The 17500-nt window shown below is 44.1% G+C and overlaps 1 protein-coding gene across 1 annotated transcript; it reads right to left on the bottom strand.

The window, feature by feature from the left end:
• Positions 1 to 1029: 1029 nt before the first annotated feature.
• Positions 1030 to 16258, bottom strand: LOC121920442 (transmembrane protease serine 12-like). The gene is made up of 5 exons (XM_042447581.1): positions 16067 to 16258; positions 11814 to 11905; positions 10435 to 10700; positions 2658 to 2800; positions 1030 to 1611 (listed from the first exon to the last, which is right to left on the bottom strand). Exons 1-5 carry the CDS (start codon positions 16256 to 16258, stop codon positions 1366 to 1368), a joined length of 939 nt encoding a protein of 312 aa, XP_042303515.1. The 3' UTR covers positions 1030 to 1365.
• Positions 16259 to 17500: the final 1242 nt, after the last annotated feature.

Below are 17500 nucleotides of genomic sequence, written 5' to 3'. Positions count from 1 at the left end.
TCTCTTTTAGTCAAGTAGGCAACATTCAAGCTTAAGACGTCTGCCTACCAAAAATGCTTATGGGATAAGATGATGGCCCTTATCCTCAACCTTCCTGATGAGCAGCGGAATGTAGTGTTAACATTTTTATAAGAGGCACTGGCTTTAGCTGCACAATGGATGCATTCAACCTGCCACACAGCAAACAGTGTGGCCAAGGTCATGTCGGAAGTTGTGGGAGTTCGTCACTATGCATGGCTTTGGTCAACAGAACTCTCCAATGACATCTCGATGCCACACCTTTTGGCCCATGTGTTTCAGGCCAGAGCTTTCAGGTGAAACTCTGTTGTTTTGCACTTGTGGGATAAATGACTTGCAACAGGCACACAACCCCACATCACGAGCCTCACCAAGACACAGTAAACAGCTTGAGGGGCCATCCCTGCTTGGTAGCTTTACTCCACAACTCCCACACCTCTTAAAAGAAAAAGAAGATGCCATTGTTGGGCAAAACAGAGATGATATGGTCATTAACAAATTGAGTCAATCACCGGGAATGGATCATCAAAGGAAAAGCTGAGAATGAGCACAGTCTAAATCATCACCAGATAGACACATAAGGAAAAGCCAAAAAATGGTCGAAAATATAGCCAGGTCAAGAAATAACCATATAGAAAACACTAGATAGGTTTCTAGATGCTGCTCACACAGCAGAAGAAAGAGAATTGAAATAAGTTACTATCACCATGTGCAAGCAGCTCACCATGTCTTCAGTGCAACAGGCCAGCCCAAAGGCAGCTCCAACATGCTGGTCCTGTTGCCACTACAACCCACTACCTCCTATGCTATACAAGCAGCAGATGGACAGGATGTTCAACTCCACCCCTACAACTCAACTGGCTTGCTGCAGGGGGGGTTGGGAAAGTTCCCTTGCACCATCACCTTTCTGCCCACCATTGCCCATTCCCAAAATAAATACAACATCTCCATAATCCCAGCCTAGCTACACTGGCAGAGCTTTATAGTCCACTAGTATTAATGTCCCCACTCTTCAAACACTATGGGACTACAGCAAATGTTGGCAGGATTAACACATAAAACATTAACTTTTATGCCCATATGCTTTTTTCTCTGTGATAAGAATCAAGGACCTGAAGAAATATTACAGCTCAATTTGAAAAATGTGTTGTACTGAAAAATATATTTTTTTATTTTAAAGTGGTATGGTAACATTTAGCATTTACATCTCTGTTGCAGTATACAACCTATGAGGGGGAAGTGAATATTGGATTATAAAACATACCAGTGATTTTATGAAACATTAAACTTAATTTAAAAAAAACTATCTGAGATTATTCAAAGACAATGGAAAGATTGTTTGCCTTTTCATAAGATATTATACAAGGCTATCCACCCCAGTGTCAAAAAAATGAGAACATGTGAAACAGTCATATTGGTGGCTTTGTCAAACAAAATAGCTTGTGAATTTATCCAGCTTCTGTAATGAGACGCACGTACGTAGACTCCTGGAAGTTTTGGCTGGCCACAACCAAGGCCATAGCTCGTGATTCCTATCAGAAAGTATTTGGTATCATCTGGGAAATAGCACATTAAAGGTCCACCACTGTCTCCCTAGAACATGAAACACAAAGGAGACAATTTGAGTGCTGCTCATATTCACAAGTTTTAGGATGCAGAGGGATTGCTTTAAGATCTGACATTCATCTGTTATGAATTGCTGTAAGAAAATACTTTTTCTATCAAATATGAATAAATCTGTAAATTCTCTGCAGTTTTGCCTTAATTGGACTGCAGTACCTATAAAGAAGAGAGTCTCACAATATGGCTATAGTTACTCTGGGAGCTACAAGCTCAATAGGCCTACTCTGAAATTCTACCTATACAATCAAGAGTGCATGAAGACTGATCTAATAGCAGCTGTCATAACAAGACATTATGTATAAGGCTGTTGAAAAGAACAACCCTCACCTTCTATTTTCAAATACCTTGTTTGGATAGAAGTAAGGTCCCAAGGATTTCTGGAATAAAACAATGACTGGTACTTTGTCGGGTACAGGAAAGTATGTACTTTTAAAACCATTGCGGAAGGAAGTATATGAATACAGTGGACCCTTGTTATACGCTGGGGTTTGGTTCCAAGATCTCCCGTGTATAACAAAATCCGTGTATGCTCAAGTCCCATTACATATAATGACACAGCAAAATGGTGTCCCTTATAAAAAATGGAAAATCAAGGTAAATTTATACTTTTTTGGAACATTCTCAAACCATGTATGCTTAAATCCGTGTATAAAAAATCCGTGTATAAGAAGGGCCGACTGTAGTACATATCTCCCTACATAATGTTTGTCACAGTGGGGAGGCAATGGCTGCTCCCTTTTACCTGGTTGTGCAAGGGCAACCAGGAGGTGCCTGGACCACACACCCACAGCCAAAGTCTGAATGGATGGAAATACACCCAGGAACACCACCACCATCAGCTTTTATTGCATACCTGGATAGAAAGTGGGAAGAGGGAGCAGCCTTTGCATACAGATAATGGTGTAAAAACACTGGAGGAGACAACTTCTCCACCAGCAGGCTTAATGGACTTTAGCCAATTAGTTCTAGCCCCTACACAACATACTATGATTTAAAATGGAATATCTTTGTTTTACCTGGCAACTATCAACACCTCCACTTTCAGAACCCGCACAAAGCATATCTTCTTTTATCGAGCCTGCATACCAGTCATATCTGTTACAGAGTGCTAAAGGAAGAATGTCTACTTGCACTTCTTGTAAGACATCTCTGAGTCTACCTGTAGTGTAAACACAACACAAAGCTCAAAATATGTTTGGCTTTAACGTTCTCTAATATACAGTCGGCCCTCCATATCTGCGGACTTGCCATCCACAGATTTGAGCATCTGCGGATGGCAAGCCCTCATTGTCCCCAATGGCGGCGTGCATGCAGCGACACCACCATTGGGACAAAAGTCCCTTGCCCTCCTTCCTTCCTTCCCTCCCTCCCTCAAAGTTTCTGCCCTGACTTGGCTTTGGGGGCCGATTCTGCTGCACAGTCAGCCGAGACCAAGGCAGGGGCTTGAGTCTCGGAGCTCCTGTACCCAAGCCTAGTACCCAAGATGGAGCCTCTGGGCTCCAAGCCCCAGCTCCCTCAGAACCCATTGGCCAGGCTCAGTCTCTGGTGCTAGGCCTGGGGACAGGGGCTCTGAGACTCAAACCCTGGCCCCAGCTGACTGGGCGACAGTCTCCACCCCCAAAGCCAAGCTGGGGCAGAAGCTTCAAAGGAAAAAAAGGAAGAAGAAAGGAAAGAAGGAGGGAGGGAAGGAGGGACTCCAGTCCCATTCTTCCTAATGGCAGCGTGATTATGTGGCTGTGTCAACATTAAGGACAATGAGACTTGGGCATCTGTGGCTTTAGGTATGCGTGGGGGGATCCGCTGAGGGCCCGATGTATTGGCCAATATGCAAAACTGCTGGCTACCAGGATCACCAGCAAACTTATTATAGTCTATAGAGAATCTATAACAGTTACAAAAATAAGGCTGGAGTAGTCCATCTTGAAGCTGGTTAATTATATCAAGCAGTGAGCATAGCCCCATAATATATATGCAATTTTCTTTTCACCAGCAGGTGGCCTAAAATTTCTGAAGAATCTTACACGGTAGGCTCTTCCTATCTGTGGGCTTGCCATCTGTGAATCTGAGCTTCCATGGACTGCAAGCCCCATTTTTAAAAAGAGATATGCATGCATAAAGCCAGGGGTAGGCAACCTGGGCCCGCGGGCCAGATGCGGCCCGGCAAGGCCTTGGGACCGGCCCCAGCCTGGTTCTGCCGCCGATTGCCACCAGGGCCTTTGGGGGGCAATTGTCTATAGAAGCCTCAGAAACATGCATTTATATTAACATTTTTTAAAAAATCAGCAAATTTTTTCGCGTGTCCTCCATTTATTTTTAAAAAAAGTGTCTTCCATTTGAAAATTTTGTCCTACATTTGTCCTGGTTTATTTATATTTTTAATTTTTTAAAAAATTATTTAATTATTTATTTTTTGGCTTCGGCCCCCCAGTTGTCTGAGGGACAGCAACCCGGCCCCCGGCTCAAAAAGGTTGCCTACCCCTGCATAAAGCCATAGGAAACAACAGGACTTGATGTCCTATGTTTTTTTTTATCTGCATGCAATGGGGTCTGGAACGGATCCTCGCGGATAAGAAGGGATGACTGTACATGCTTGAGAACAGTCAGCCCTGTTGGCTCACCAAAGAAGGATGTTTCACTCAAAACTTAGTTTGCCTTAATGTTGTCATATGACAGTAGAAAACCAAAATTTGTAAGTCAACCTGAAGTTGAGAATTGTAATGCCCAACACATCATTGTGAAAGAAAAACGAAGCGCTGCAGTAAATAAAAAAAACCTTACTTCTGCTCTAACATTTTAAGACTTCATGTTTGGAGGCAAAGTTGGAAGCATCACTGAGCTTCAGCAGGTACAGAAAATGGCATAAAAGAATGCTCTTCTCTCACAAATCAGACTTAGGTGGGTTACAGACCGCCGAGAAGTGGCGCCGAGAAGTCTGGGGGGGGGGGGTTGGGCAGCCAATGAAAATCGGCTGCATCTGAGGCTCTTCTGTTGTGTCTCCCCAGACTAGAAGGAGCCTCTATTCGTCCTCTTCTGTGTCTCCCCATATTAACTGCCATAATTCAGTGCTAGGGAATCCTGGGAATGGTAGTTTATTATGACACCAGCACTCTCTGGCAGAGGAGGATAAATGTCTCACAAACACAACAGTTCCCCTAATTCCTTAGTACTGAGCCAGGGCAGGTTAAGGGGTCTCAAACTCTATTATTTCTACAGTGGGTTTGGAACTACAGATGAGGTTTTTTTCATAAATTAAAAAAGTTGTTACTTTATAATTTACTTTAGAAATACACACAATACACAAATATACATTCATTTGTGTATATATATATGTGCATACACACACAGAAATATGTATGTGTGTATATACCTATATGTTTGTGTGTGTTTATATGCATGTGTGTGTGTGTGTGAGTATCCATAAACATATGTGTGTGTATAAAGATATATATCTTTTTATCTTGCATGCGTGTTTGCCAAATCGGATCAAGGAGGAGAAGGCAGTGGGGTTCAGTGGGTAGAGACTCTGCAGCCAAAGCCCAGGGTTGGAAAACTGGATCAAGGAGGAGAAGGCAGTGGGGTTCAGTGGGTAGAGACTCTGCAGCCAAAGACCAGGGTTGCAAAATCAGATCAAGGAGGGGAAGGCACTGGGGTTCAGTGGGTAGAGACTCTGCATCTAAAGCACAGGGTTAGCAAATCAGATCAAGGAGACGGCAGCAGTGGGGTTCAGTGGATAGAGACTCTGCATCCAAAGCTCAGGCTTGGCAAATCGAATCAAGGAGGAGAAGGCAGCAGGCTTCAGTGGGGAGAGACTCTTTGGGGAAGAGAGAAGAGAAGGCTTGATCCCCCCCCACAGATCCCTGGGCGTCCAGGCTCTCCTGTGTCTTCCCATAGTTCCTCTGGGAAAGAGAGAAGGCTCGATCCCCCCGCACAGATTCCCTGGGCATCCAGGCTCTCCTGTGTCTTCCCATAGTTCCTCTGGGAAAGAGAGAAGGAGCCTCCATTCCCCCAAATCCCTTTGTCTCCCCCATTGCTCCCTGGGCTGTCTGGGGGATGATCAAGCACGCATGTCCTGCAAAGCCCATCTGCTGCTCAGGCGCTCAGGCAGAGATGAAAAAAGAAAAAATAATACAGTAGTTTCAAATGGTGTTCAATGGCTCTCCTCACACATCGGTCTATGAATGAGGAGCAGAGGGGAGGTTGCAATCCACCAGGGTAAAGGCTATGCGAATGGAAGAAAACGGCGCTGGCGATGCAGAATGAGAACAGAGGGTGACACCCCCAGGCCAGCCCCTTGAGCACTGCTCCTCCCATCTCCAGGTTCCCGAATCAGACACCGTTGTCGTTCCCATTCGGATACTGCAAATTGGACCCCAGGAGCAAAAATAATCCATGTTAAAACCTACTGTTTTTTTAAACCGGTTTATAGACATATAATCCGGATTATACAATAAAACCCGAATCAGATTAAAAACTGAATGGGAACGATTCCGGGGCAATGCGGATCGATTTCGGGGTTAAATGGGAACGATGCCCCCTTAATTCGCATCCTAATCCACGTTTTAGGCCAGTGGGAACGCCACCTAGGACAAAGGATTTATATCAAGTACATTCCAAAGTGAAACAACAGTAAAGATGAGCGGGCTAAGTAATGGATGTAGAACAGACAGGTAACTCGTGGCCTTTAATTTTAAAAGTTGTCTGCAAGCAGTCTGCTCAATTTGGTAGGAAGGAGCAGGATGACAGAGATAAAGGGAAGGTGCTAGGCAAAGCAAATATGATATATAGTAGGCCCTCCACATTTGCGGTGAGTTAGGAGCACAAAATCCCTGCGAATGTGGAAAAACTGAAAGTAACTCCCCCTAGAAGCCAGTTAAAATGATGGGTAGGTGGGGCAAGAAAAGCAGGAGCGTGTGTACGGTCCTCTTCTTCCCCTGCCCTCCTGTCCCTTGAACTGGCTCCCTGCCCTTTTCCCAAGCGGACAGCTGCCTTTCCCCCCATGCCCCTTTCCAGGACTGGTAGCTGCCTGGGGAAAGGCAGCTATCTGGCTGGGAAAGGGACAGGGTTGGCGCGCACACCCTTCTTGGCTGCTCCCTCCCTTCTGAGCTTTTTTCCCCAGGGGAAAAGCCCAGGAGGGAGGAGGAGGAGAAGTGCAGGCAGCCTTGACCTCATGAAAAATCAAAACTGTGTGTCAAAGCCACGAATGTCAAGGGACAACTGTAATAGGCATCACTGATGAGTCCTGGTGGGATGAGTCTCTTCACTGGAATGTAGTATTGGAATGGTTTAATCTATCTCAGAGAAATAGACCAGACATGAAGGGAGGTAGAGTAGCAGTATATATTAAAGATGTGTACACCTGTGAACAGTTCCAAGATTTAAATTCTGGAAGCCAAATTGAGAGCACCTGGGCAAAAATTAAGGGGGAAAGAAACAACAAAGGTGCAGGGGGTGGGAATATACTACAGACCTCCAAGCCAAACTGCAGACTTCAATGATACCTTCCTGGAACAGATGACCACACACTCAGAAAAGAGAGATGTAGTAGTAAATGAGAATTTCTACTATCCTGATAGGTGTTGGAAGTCAAACTCCAATAAATCCCTCACTTGCCTTGCAAACAATTTCATTGTCCAGAAAGTGGAGGAGGCAAGTAGGGGATAAGCTATTTTAGATCTGATCCTAACCAAAAGTGATGATCTGGTTAATAGGGTGGAATTCTCCTAGAATTTGTTACAGAGTGGAAAGGGGAAGCCAAGAATAGTCAAACATGCAGTCTAGATTTTAAGAAAGCTGATTTCAGTAAACTTAGGGAAATAGTGATGGTGATTCCATGGTCAGAAATACTAATATAGAGGAGGATTGATGAAGGATGGGAGTTTCTTTAAAAAAAGAGATACTGAAGGCACAATTTCAGACAGTTTCAATGAGGAGGAAAAAGGTGAAGTGTCTCAAGAAACCAAGATGGATGTCTAAAGAACTTTCAACTGAGTTAAGATGAAAAAGAATGTAAAAAAAGGAGGGAAATCAGCAAAGAGGAATTCAAACAAATATCCAGTTTATGTGGTGGGAAAGTCAGAAAAGTTAAGCACTGAACAAGCTCAGGCTTGCTAGAGAAGTTAAAAACAATAAAAGGGGCTTTTATGGTTACATGCCATGATCACTAAAAGTTAACGTGGGTTTCTCAAAAATAAGTCATGCTAGATTAATTTTATCTCCTTTTTTGATAGATGAAAGAATGCTGTGGATGTAGCATATCTTGATTTCAGTAAGATTCCCCTTGATATACTTGTTAAAAAGCTAAGTAAAATGTGGGCTAGACAATATAATTGTTTGGTGCATTTGTAAGTGGTTGACCAACCAAACCCAAAGAGTACTCAATGCCTCCTTCTCATCCTGGAGAGAAGTGACCAGGAGGGCACCACAGGGTTATGTCCTAGGCCTAATCAACATTTTTATCAATTACTTGGATGACAGAACAGAGGACATGTTTTTCAAATTTGCAGACAACACCAAATTTGGAGGGATAGCTACTACCTCAGAGGACAGGATTGTATTCAAAATGACCTTAACAGATTAGAAAGCTGGGCCAAAACTAACGAAATGAATTTCAATAAGGAGAAATATACAATACTATACTTGGGCAGCAAAAATGAAATGCAGAGATACATATGGAACATTGCCAGTGGTGGATGGGATTATACTCCCCCTGAAATCTCAGGCTCGCAGCTTGAGTGTGCTCCTGGACTCCACTTTGAGCTTTGATGCCCAGGTTTCAGCAGTGGCCAGGAGTGCATTTGCAGTTTAAACTTATGTGCCAGCTGTGCCCATTCCTTGAGACATCAGATCTGGCTACAGTGACACATAATATAGTCGACCCTTGCCTTACGTGGGGGATCCGTTCCGCCCCCCCCCCGCGTAAGGCGAATTCCGCCTATGCTCAAGCCCCATTAGAAACAATGGGGCTTGTGCACAGCGGTGCAGCGGTGAGCCACGGGCGCGCGCACCCATTCATTTGAATGGGACGCACTGCCCCTTGCGTCCTGCGCGCTCCCTGCGGCTTGAGCGCGTATGCTCAAGACCGCGTATAACGCGGGCACACTGTAATAATAATAATAATAATAATAATAATAATAATAATTCATTATTATTATTTATTTTTACATAAACCATCAATTAAACACATTTAAACATTAAAATAATCCATTAAAATATTCAGAGATCGGCGAATGGGGTTACAAGGTATTTGGTGTGGAGGACGATTCAATGGGGGCCGGGTTTGCTATTCAAGAAAGGCCTGCTGGAAGAGATCCATCTTGACAGCCTTTTTGAAGCTGTCCAAGCTGGTAATGTGACGGATCTCCTCTGACAGGTCGTTCCATAATCTGGGAACTGATGAAGAAAAGGTCCTCTGGGTAACAGTGGCCAGTCTGGTCTTTATAGGCTGTAATAAATTCTTCCCAGAGGACCTGAGAGCGTGGGGTGGATTATACAGAAGGAGGCGATCCCGTAAATAGGTTGGACCCAAGCGGTTAAGGGCTTTAAAGGTCATTACTAACACCTTGTACTGCACCCGGAAACCAATAGGCAGCCACTGAAGTGATTTTAAAATACAGCGGACCCTTGTTATACACAGGGGTTTAGTTCCAGGATCCCCCGTAGGCAGCAAAATCCATGTATGCTCAAGTTCTATTAAATATAATGACACAGCAAAAGGGTGTCCCTTATAAAAAAAATAGAAAATCAAGGTTTGATATTTGAAATTTATACTTTTTTTGAACATTTTCAAATCGTGGATGCTTGAATCGTGTATAAAAAAATCTATGTACAGTGGTACCCCGGGTTACGAAAATAATTCGTTCCGCCGCGGAGTTCGTAACCCGAAATCCTTCGTAAGCCGAAAAAGCCATAGGCGCTAATGGGGAAAAGCCGCGATTTCGTGCGAAATAGCGAAAGCACCAAAAAATTTTTCGTAACCCGAAAAAACCTTCGTAACCCGGAACAGTTTTTTCCTATTGATTTTTTTCGTCCCAGGAATTTCGTTAAGGCGGTGCTTTCGTACCCGGGGTACCACTGTATAAGAAGGGCCAACTTAGGTGTTATGAGGTCACTTCTATTTTTTTCAGTGCTGCCATATTTTGAACTAACAGAAGTTTCCAGACCAGGCACAAAGGTAGCCCCATGTAGAGGGCATTGCAGAAGCCGAGTCGTGAGATTACAGCACATGTACCACAGTTTCCAGGTCCCCCGGTTCCAGAAAAGGACACAGTTGGAGTATCAGCCAAAGCTGATAACAAGCACTCCTGACCGTTGCATTTATCTGATTTGATATCCCAGGTGTCTTCCATGGGGACAGCCAAACTGAGGAGGAGGAGGCATGCATTCTCCCCTCAAGCCTCTTTTCCAGCCTAGCTGTCTTCTTTTACCCTCGACTTTATCCACTGGCCATGGCAGAATCCATAATTTTGGCCCCAAAACCTGACCTCAACATATATATGAGGGCAACTTATACTTAAGTATATTTATTAATTAAAATAGTATTCATATTTATATTTTTAGTTAACGTGTCTGTGGATTCTAAGTTCTACTTTTATTCAGCTGCACTCCTTCCTGAAACTATAGAAGGGGACTAAGCATTTGCACAGATCTGACCTCAAAGTGAATGGAAAATGAAATCCACTCCTTGGTAATTTCCATCAACTGCAAATAATGTACATTTAGGTCAAATTATCAAATTACTTTCATATGCTTAACAAATTAAATTTAATGGAGGGGGGGATAAAAGTAAGGACTTACCTTTCTCTATTGTGTTTCCCCATCCACTTATGTAACATGGGGTCTCATTAGTTACAACAAGAGGAGCCTTAGGTAAGCAGATGGGCTGAATATATTCATTGAATTTGACAGAACCTATTAATTTGAACAAAGCGATATCATTTTCAAATGTAACATGGTTGAAATTAGAGTGGATAATGATAGCTCTGACCCGTTTCTTTACAGTATGTGCTAAGTGTCTAGAAAGATGATGCATTCCAAGAATGGCCTTCCAAAATCCTGGATCCCTAAAACAGAATACAGCACACGATTATATCTGTGTTGCATTACACTGTATGAAAAATCAAGGAGTATGGAGCCAACTCTGATTAAATGATGAAAGGATAGTTAGAACTGCTTCAGATAATATAAACAATAGATCCAGACAGAAAAGCAATATTTATGAAAATATGTACATTCTGTATTCAGCTCAAGAATTCCTCTCAAATGCAAAATTTCATCATATGCTCTACAGTAAATATAGCAACTCTAGTAGGTATCAAATCTGTGCCATTCAGTACAGCATTATATTTACAATGATTGGTATCACCTAGGAAGAATGAGAGAAATCAGTAATTTCTATTCACTGGAATAAGTAGAGGAAGAAAGACAACACAATGAAGACTGTTTACTGCAAATGGATAGCAAACACAATCGGTCCTCCACATTTTCCACATCCTATGAATGTGGAAAAATCATGAACATCCCTCCCTTCACGAAAAAGCCAGTTAAAGAGATGGGTGGGGAGGTGAAGAGGAACATGCACGCGTGCTCCTATCCTTCCCCCACCCTCCCATCCCTTTAACTGGCTTCCTGCCCCTTTCCAAGTGGGATAGCTGTCTTCCCCAGGCAGCTATCCTACCAAGAAAAGCATGGGGGGGGGGCGTGATCTTCCTCTCCCTTTTCCTTTTGGGATAGCTGCCTGGGAAAGGCACCTGCCACCAAAACAGCAGATATACATAGGAATCCGATTCAGATGGCACAAAAATATAGGCCACATATGCAGGGATCATTTCTATGGTGCTTCTCACTACCATTCCTAGTCAGTTTGGATGGTCTGATGTCAGAGAGGTTCTTGTGTACTTTTCCAGTGTAGTCTAACAACACAGTTTGAAAGGGACAAGGTGGGATAAACTTATGAACAAATACTGAATATTTTACAGAGTTTGACATTCAACCAATGGATTTATCTCAAAATTTTATTCTCACCAAGATTAAAAGGAAAGGGTTTTAAAAATGAAGTATACATACGTCCATTTTTTAACACAGTGTGCTGCTGTTAGCACTGAGTTGTGATTAATTAAAGTGCCACCACACATATGGCCATATCCTGAACCGAACTGAAAAACCTGAAGACTAACTTGCCACGGCCATGCCCCAAGCTGAGCATCATGTCCACCAACAATCCGACTCCCTGTTGGTATCTCATCCACAACAGGCCTTGTTCCACATTCTAAAAATCAAAACACAGTTATATTGATGAAATATTATGTTTTGTGGAAATGCCAGAACACAAAATCTATAATCAAGACAATATTAAAATAGATACTCTTTGCTAAGCTACTCTGATTTCATGTTATGTATCAGCCCAGCCACTGTTTGAAAACAAGAGGTTAAACATTTGTTTCTCCTTTGCAGCATGCATTCCCTGAATAATAATCTGTCCACGATCAGATGCCACTACTGGTTGGGTCAAAGTCATCCTACACATCCACCCACTAACCTATCTACCACATTTTGCCATTACAACGTTTTTCATCTCACACAAAATAAAGTATTATGGCACTCCATGAACAACTAAAGGGCTCAACAGACCACCCCAAAAGGGCAGGTTGGAGCCGCCTGTTTTTGCTCCTGAGGGATGCCGCAGCAGCCAAACCACACGGCATCCCTCCACACTAAAAAGAACCTGCTAAAACCAGGTTCTTTTTATTGCAGACGCCATGACTGCACCATTGGCGCACTGGCACATGTCCATGATGTAAGTGCGGCACCATGACGTACAGATGCTGTGTGTGTTTGCTTCTGTGTGGATGGGAGGCCACCATTATGGTGCCGCCGTTACATGCTAGGGTTCGGGAACGTGCAGACGCTGCGTGCTCCCAAACCCTAAAATCGGTGCCAGGACGGCACTTCCCGCCCGTTTGTACTGGGTCTAAGTTAGGATAGCTCCATCTGTCTTGAGCTTCTGTCTGACAGCTGAAACAGTGCTGATCTACACAGCCTTTTGATGTTTGAAGCTACTCTGTTTTTTAGGAATCTCTTAAGACTATTCTTTAAAAAAAGTTTTATAAATTATTTTACTGTGTTTTAATTTTTTAAAAAATCTTTGTACTGTTTTAACTGCTTTTATTTGTGCATCACCTCAGAAGCCTTTGTGGGCTGGGAGGAGATATGTAAATAACTGATATAAATTAAATACCTAAGTATTGTGCCAATGCAATGTTGTGGTTGAACCATGGCAGAGAGAAGCTGATGTTAGTGCTCACATTAGTTCAATCTGGCTTCAGACCTGGCTATGGGACAGTGACAGCTTTGGTCACCTTGGTGGATGACCTATGCAGGGAACTAGACAGGAGGAGTGTGTTCCTGTTGGTTCTACTGGCCATCTCAGCAGCTTTCCATCCCATCGACTATGGTATCCTTCTCGTCACCTCTCTGGGATGGGGCTTGAGGGCACTGTCTTAAAATGGTTTTAGTCCTTCTTGGAGGGGTAAACTTAGAAGGTGGTGTTGGGGGACTCCTATTCAACCCCCTGGCCATTGGCCTTTGGGCTCCCCCAAGGCTCTGTTCTGTCCCCCATGTTATTTAACATCTACATGAAACTGCTGAGAGAGATCATCCCAGGTTTTGGGGTGCAGTATTACCAGTATGCTGATGACAACCAAGTCTATCTCTCCTTTCCATCTGGCTCCAAGGAACCTGTCTCTGTACTAAACCAGTGTCTGCTGTCACTGATGGATAAGGGTGAACACACTGAGAATCCAGGCAAGTCAGAGGTGCTCCTGGTCAGTCGGAAAGCAGACCAGGGAATAGGGATTCAGCCTGTGTTGGATGAGGTTACACTTCCCCTGAAGTCTCAGGTTCACAGCTTGGATGTGGTCCTGGATTCGGATCTGAGCCTGGATGCCGAGGTTTCAGCTGTGGCCAGAAGTGCATCTGCACAGTTAAAACTAGTGCACCAGCTGCACCCATTCCTTGAGAAGTCAAACCTGGCTAAGGTGACATATGCGTTGGTTACATCCCATTTCAACTACTGTAATGCATTTTACATGGAGTTGCAGTTGGAAACTGTTCGAAAATGCTGTGGCCAAGCTGTTGACTAGGGTTGGCTACAGGGATCATGCAACTCAACAATTTTTTCCCCTAACCCGTTGCTATGCCACTTCAGAACAACAATGAAGATGAGATTTTTGTGAACTCAGAAGTATTCTAGGTTCAATATGAGGGAAAGAAAAGTGATGTACAGAATCACTGGGAGACTATTACTTTTCAGGATATCTGAACTATGTGCTGAAGAGCTTTGTATATGTATTGCACCAGCAAATGATCTAAATGCTGATGAAATATTGATTAGGTTCAGATGCCAGGATTAGCTGGGTTCTGTCCTCTGACAGATAATTATTGATATTTGTAATTTTTTAAGGAATGTTTATATGTATTTTTACTTCTTCCACAAGTTTTGTTATTGTATATAGTATTTTGTATGCTGTATTTTGTTCTTATGCTGGTCTGTGACTGTAATAAATATTTAATTTCCTATGCCATGTAAGACAGGAATATATGGCCTATAAATGTGATGCTGATGCAATACTAATACATCAAATGTCTGAAGAGAGACATTTAATATAACATAATAATAATATTTATTTACTTATACCCCGCTCTTCAGCCAAGGCTATACAATTTACTTATCTATTACAGAAAGCCCAACATGGTTACAGTGGGGCTACACTTACTTTTTTTTTACCAAGATCTCCTTGGCAATGCCATTCCAAATTGAAGTTCTCACTACAATCGAATCTCTCCGTGGCATTTTATCCCTATTGCTGTTTACACTTGGGGGGGGGTGGCAATAGGGATAAAATTCCACTAGAGATTAGATCATGGTGGGAGGAGGAAGAGGAGGACAAAGGAGGATGTGGCGGTGGCACAGGAGAGGGAAGAGGAGGGAGGAAGAAGAGGTGGTGAACAAGCCACACCATTTTGAAAATGGAGGCACCTCCATTTTCAAAATGATACTGAGCAATCTGGGTTGATCCGGTAGTGAGTTCTCACTACCGAGGATCCGGATCATTGTGGCGGCGCTTGAAAACACAGTAGGCGACTTGGTGCCAAATGCACCGGGTCAAGTGGATTTTTTGTCCCACCACCACCACCCACCCTGCAAACTGCACTGAGTGCGATCAGGGGAATGTGTGAACGCCCATGAAATAAGCCAGGTTCCACACTGGGTTATTTCATAGTGTGAATGACCCCCAGCTGAACCACATCTCCATAATGGACAAAATGTGGTAGAAGACTATTCCCCCCCTCTTTGGCCCCTATCCAAAGACCTAATCTGTGTTGGCAACATTTGACAGAACAATGCAATGGAGCCTTCCCACACTCTGTCACCAATCTATTTGGGCGGCAGGTAAGAAAAAGAGCAGGCAGTATTATTCAGGTGGGAAATTGCTTGGAGAGGGAAATTGTAGCATTCAGTTCTGGGTGTTTCCAGTTGGCTGGTGTGAAAGACTGGCCCCCTACAGTTCAATACAACATTTTGCTATTATGTTAGAAAATTACCCTGTTGTCTTGTGCTCATTCCAATCCTTACCAACATATGGTTGCCCTAAAGCGGGGTTTCCTTGGCAAAATTTGTCCAGTAGGGGATTGTCTTTGCTCTTCTCTGAAGCTAGGGCTGCATCCACACTGGGGAAATAACCCAGTTTGGCACCGCTTTCACTGCCCTGGCTCAAGGCTATGGAATTCTGGAGTTTGAGTTTGTTGTGTGAACGTGGTGTTTTCTTGATCTGGCTATTTGGATAACTGCAGAAACCCCTTCATTATACACCCCAAGTTTCTATGGACATGCATGGGCAGTTTCCTCGTGGGAAACAGACAAGCTCTGGGACTGATCCGTTTTAGGAGGAATTCCAAAAGGTCAGAAAATATTCCAGAAGTCCATCAACAAACCAGTTCTACAAAACCCAGCTGGATGGGGATTCATTTACTGGGTCTTTTTTTATATCAAACTGCATTATGTTGCAACCAGAAGGTATTTTCATTGAAACCAAAGGTCAGGTCTAACATATGGAACAACGGTTCATATTCACTTAGGTCCCCATAACATGCAGAAATATCCAGTTTGGATAGACCGCTTTAAGTGCCTTAGCTGAGTGCTAGGGAGTTCTGGGAACTAGTTCTGAGAGACACTTTCTTTCTCTGTCAGGGAGAGAGAGAAAGAGAGAGAGAGCGCTCTGGTGCCAGAAATAAACCACAATTCCCAGGGTTCCCTAGCACTGGCCAGGGCAGTTAAAGGTCGTCTCAGAGTGGGTTACTCCTGCAGTGTGTTTTGGTCCTAAGAGTCTCTCCTAGCAGAGGGAAGGCCCTCTGCGAGTGACTGACGCACCGTCTGTGGGATAACGGAAGGCAGGGCTGTGGCGGCGCCTCGCTCAGCAGGAGCAGCGCCAGCAGCAGCGGCAGCCGCAGCGGCGGCGGCGCCCTCAAGGAGCCCGCCATCGTCGTCCTTCGAGGAAACAAAATGGGCGGCGGGGCCTCGCTGCTGCCCAGGCGTCACGTGACCTCCTCGGCTCGCGCTCATCCTGCCGCCGCCATTTTGTTTGCAGAGAATGAGTCCTTCCTGGGGGGTCTGCGAGGAGGAGGAGGAGGTCAGCGCCCAAAGCAGCACTGAGCGGCTGTGCGAAATAGTTGTAACCAATGCCCCTTTCCCTGGAGGGGCCGGGCCGTGATGGAAACTGTCTGACCCGCTCCAGGTCCCCACTGAGGTCCCAAGCACACACTGCAGCAGGAACAATAACCCAGTCTGAGACCGCTTTAGCTGCCCTGGCTCCGTGCCAGGGGATCCTGGGAATTGTAGTTTGTTGAGGCACGCGAGCGCTTTCTGGCAGGTCTCACAAAATGGCCTTTGTGGTCTCTCCCAATGCTTTGAGTCTAAGGCGTTTCTAATGCTGCCCCGAAAGCAGACCTGCCATGGGAGTGTTTGGGGGCTGCCATACCTTCCTCTGAGAGTGACCGAGGTCAGCCAGAGGGTCTCCAGTGGGGGATGGGGGTGGGGGGTGGGGTTCAAGCCCTGTTCTTCTCCCAGACCTCCAGCCCAATGTTCAGATCACTAGGCTACTCTGGATCTGTGACCACTTACCAGCCTGTGGCACCATGTTCGATGAGCCTGTTGGTTAAAAAAGGTGGCAACCCTAATTCACAGGGATTCACTGCCAAGCACTTAATATTCAGGGCCCCGCAGAGCAGTTTTGTTTTTCCCCACACAAATTTAAAGTTTTTCCATTGATGCTGCAAAGACATTTGCAGTTTGAAGCCACATCTTCTCCAAATTGCTACAAAAGCCTTGCACCTTGTGGCTGCTTCTCGTATTTACTGTTGGCAGATACATATTTGCCTTCGGTTGTATTTTGTATACTAATCCCTATGATAAAAATGAGATTTGTCTCCCATTGCTGAATCCTGAAAAAATGAGGCTTGGGCTTAGTGGATGCTAAGGGGACCCCCCGATGTGTTAAATAACTTTGGTGTTATTTTGTAATTTTATTTGGGTATTAATCATTGGGTGGCAGATGTCTCAGCAACACAACAAAAAAAAAGGATTCCAAGGAAGGAGAGTGAGGCAGAGGAAAGGGTGAATGAGAAATAGACTCTGTAAGTGAAAGAAAAGAGAAGAAGAAGAAAGGAGAGAGGAGCACTGTGTGGAAGACTAAGCCCTAACAATTGGATGTCATTGTGAAATAATATACAAAAATACTACAATTAAAGAAATATACATTAAATGGCTGTGACATGATTTTACATTGCAAGAGTCCTCAAATGGGAG

This window comes from Sceloporus undulatus, chromosome 2 (genome assembly GCF_019175285.1).
Source record: "Sceloporus undulatus isolate JIND9_A2432 ecotype Alabama chromosome 2, SceUnd_v1.1, whole genome shotgun sequence".
Taxonomy (NCBI): domain Eukaryota; kingdom Metazoa; phylum Chordata; class Lepidosauria; order Squamata; family Phrynosomatidae; genus Sceloporus; species Sceloporus undulatus.
This window is presented reverse-complemented; position numbering and strand designations above follow the sequence as displayed.

Bases quoted from the DNA above. Each gene is read 5' to 3' on its own strand.
- LOC121920442 (XM_042447581.1), bottom strand. From the start codon at position 16,258: ATGAGCGCGAGCCGAGGAGGTCACGTGACGCCTGGGCAGCAGCGAGGC. The intron at 10,701-11,813 runs GTTAGTCTTCAG...ATTCTGTTTTAG, and splicing joins TTGGGGCATGGCCGTGGCAA to GGATCCAGGATTTTGGAAGG. The intron at 2,801-10,434 runs GTAAGTCCTTAC...TTTACACTACAG, and splicing joins GGGAAACACAATAGAGAAAG to GTAGACTCAGAGATGTCTTA.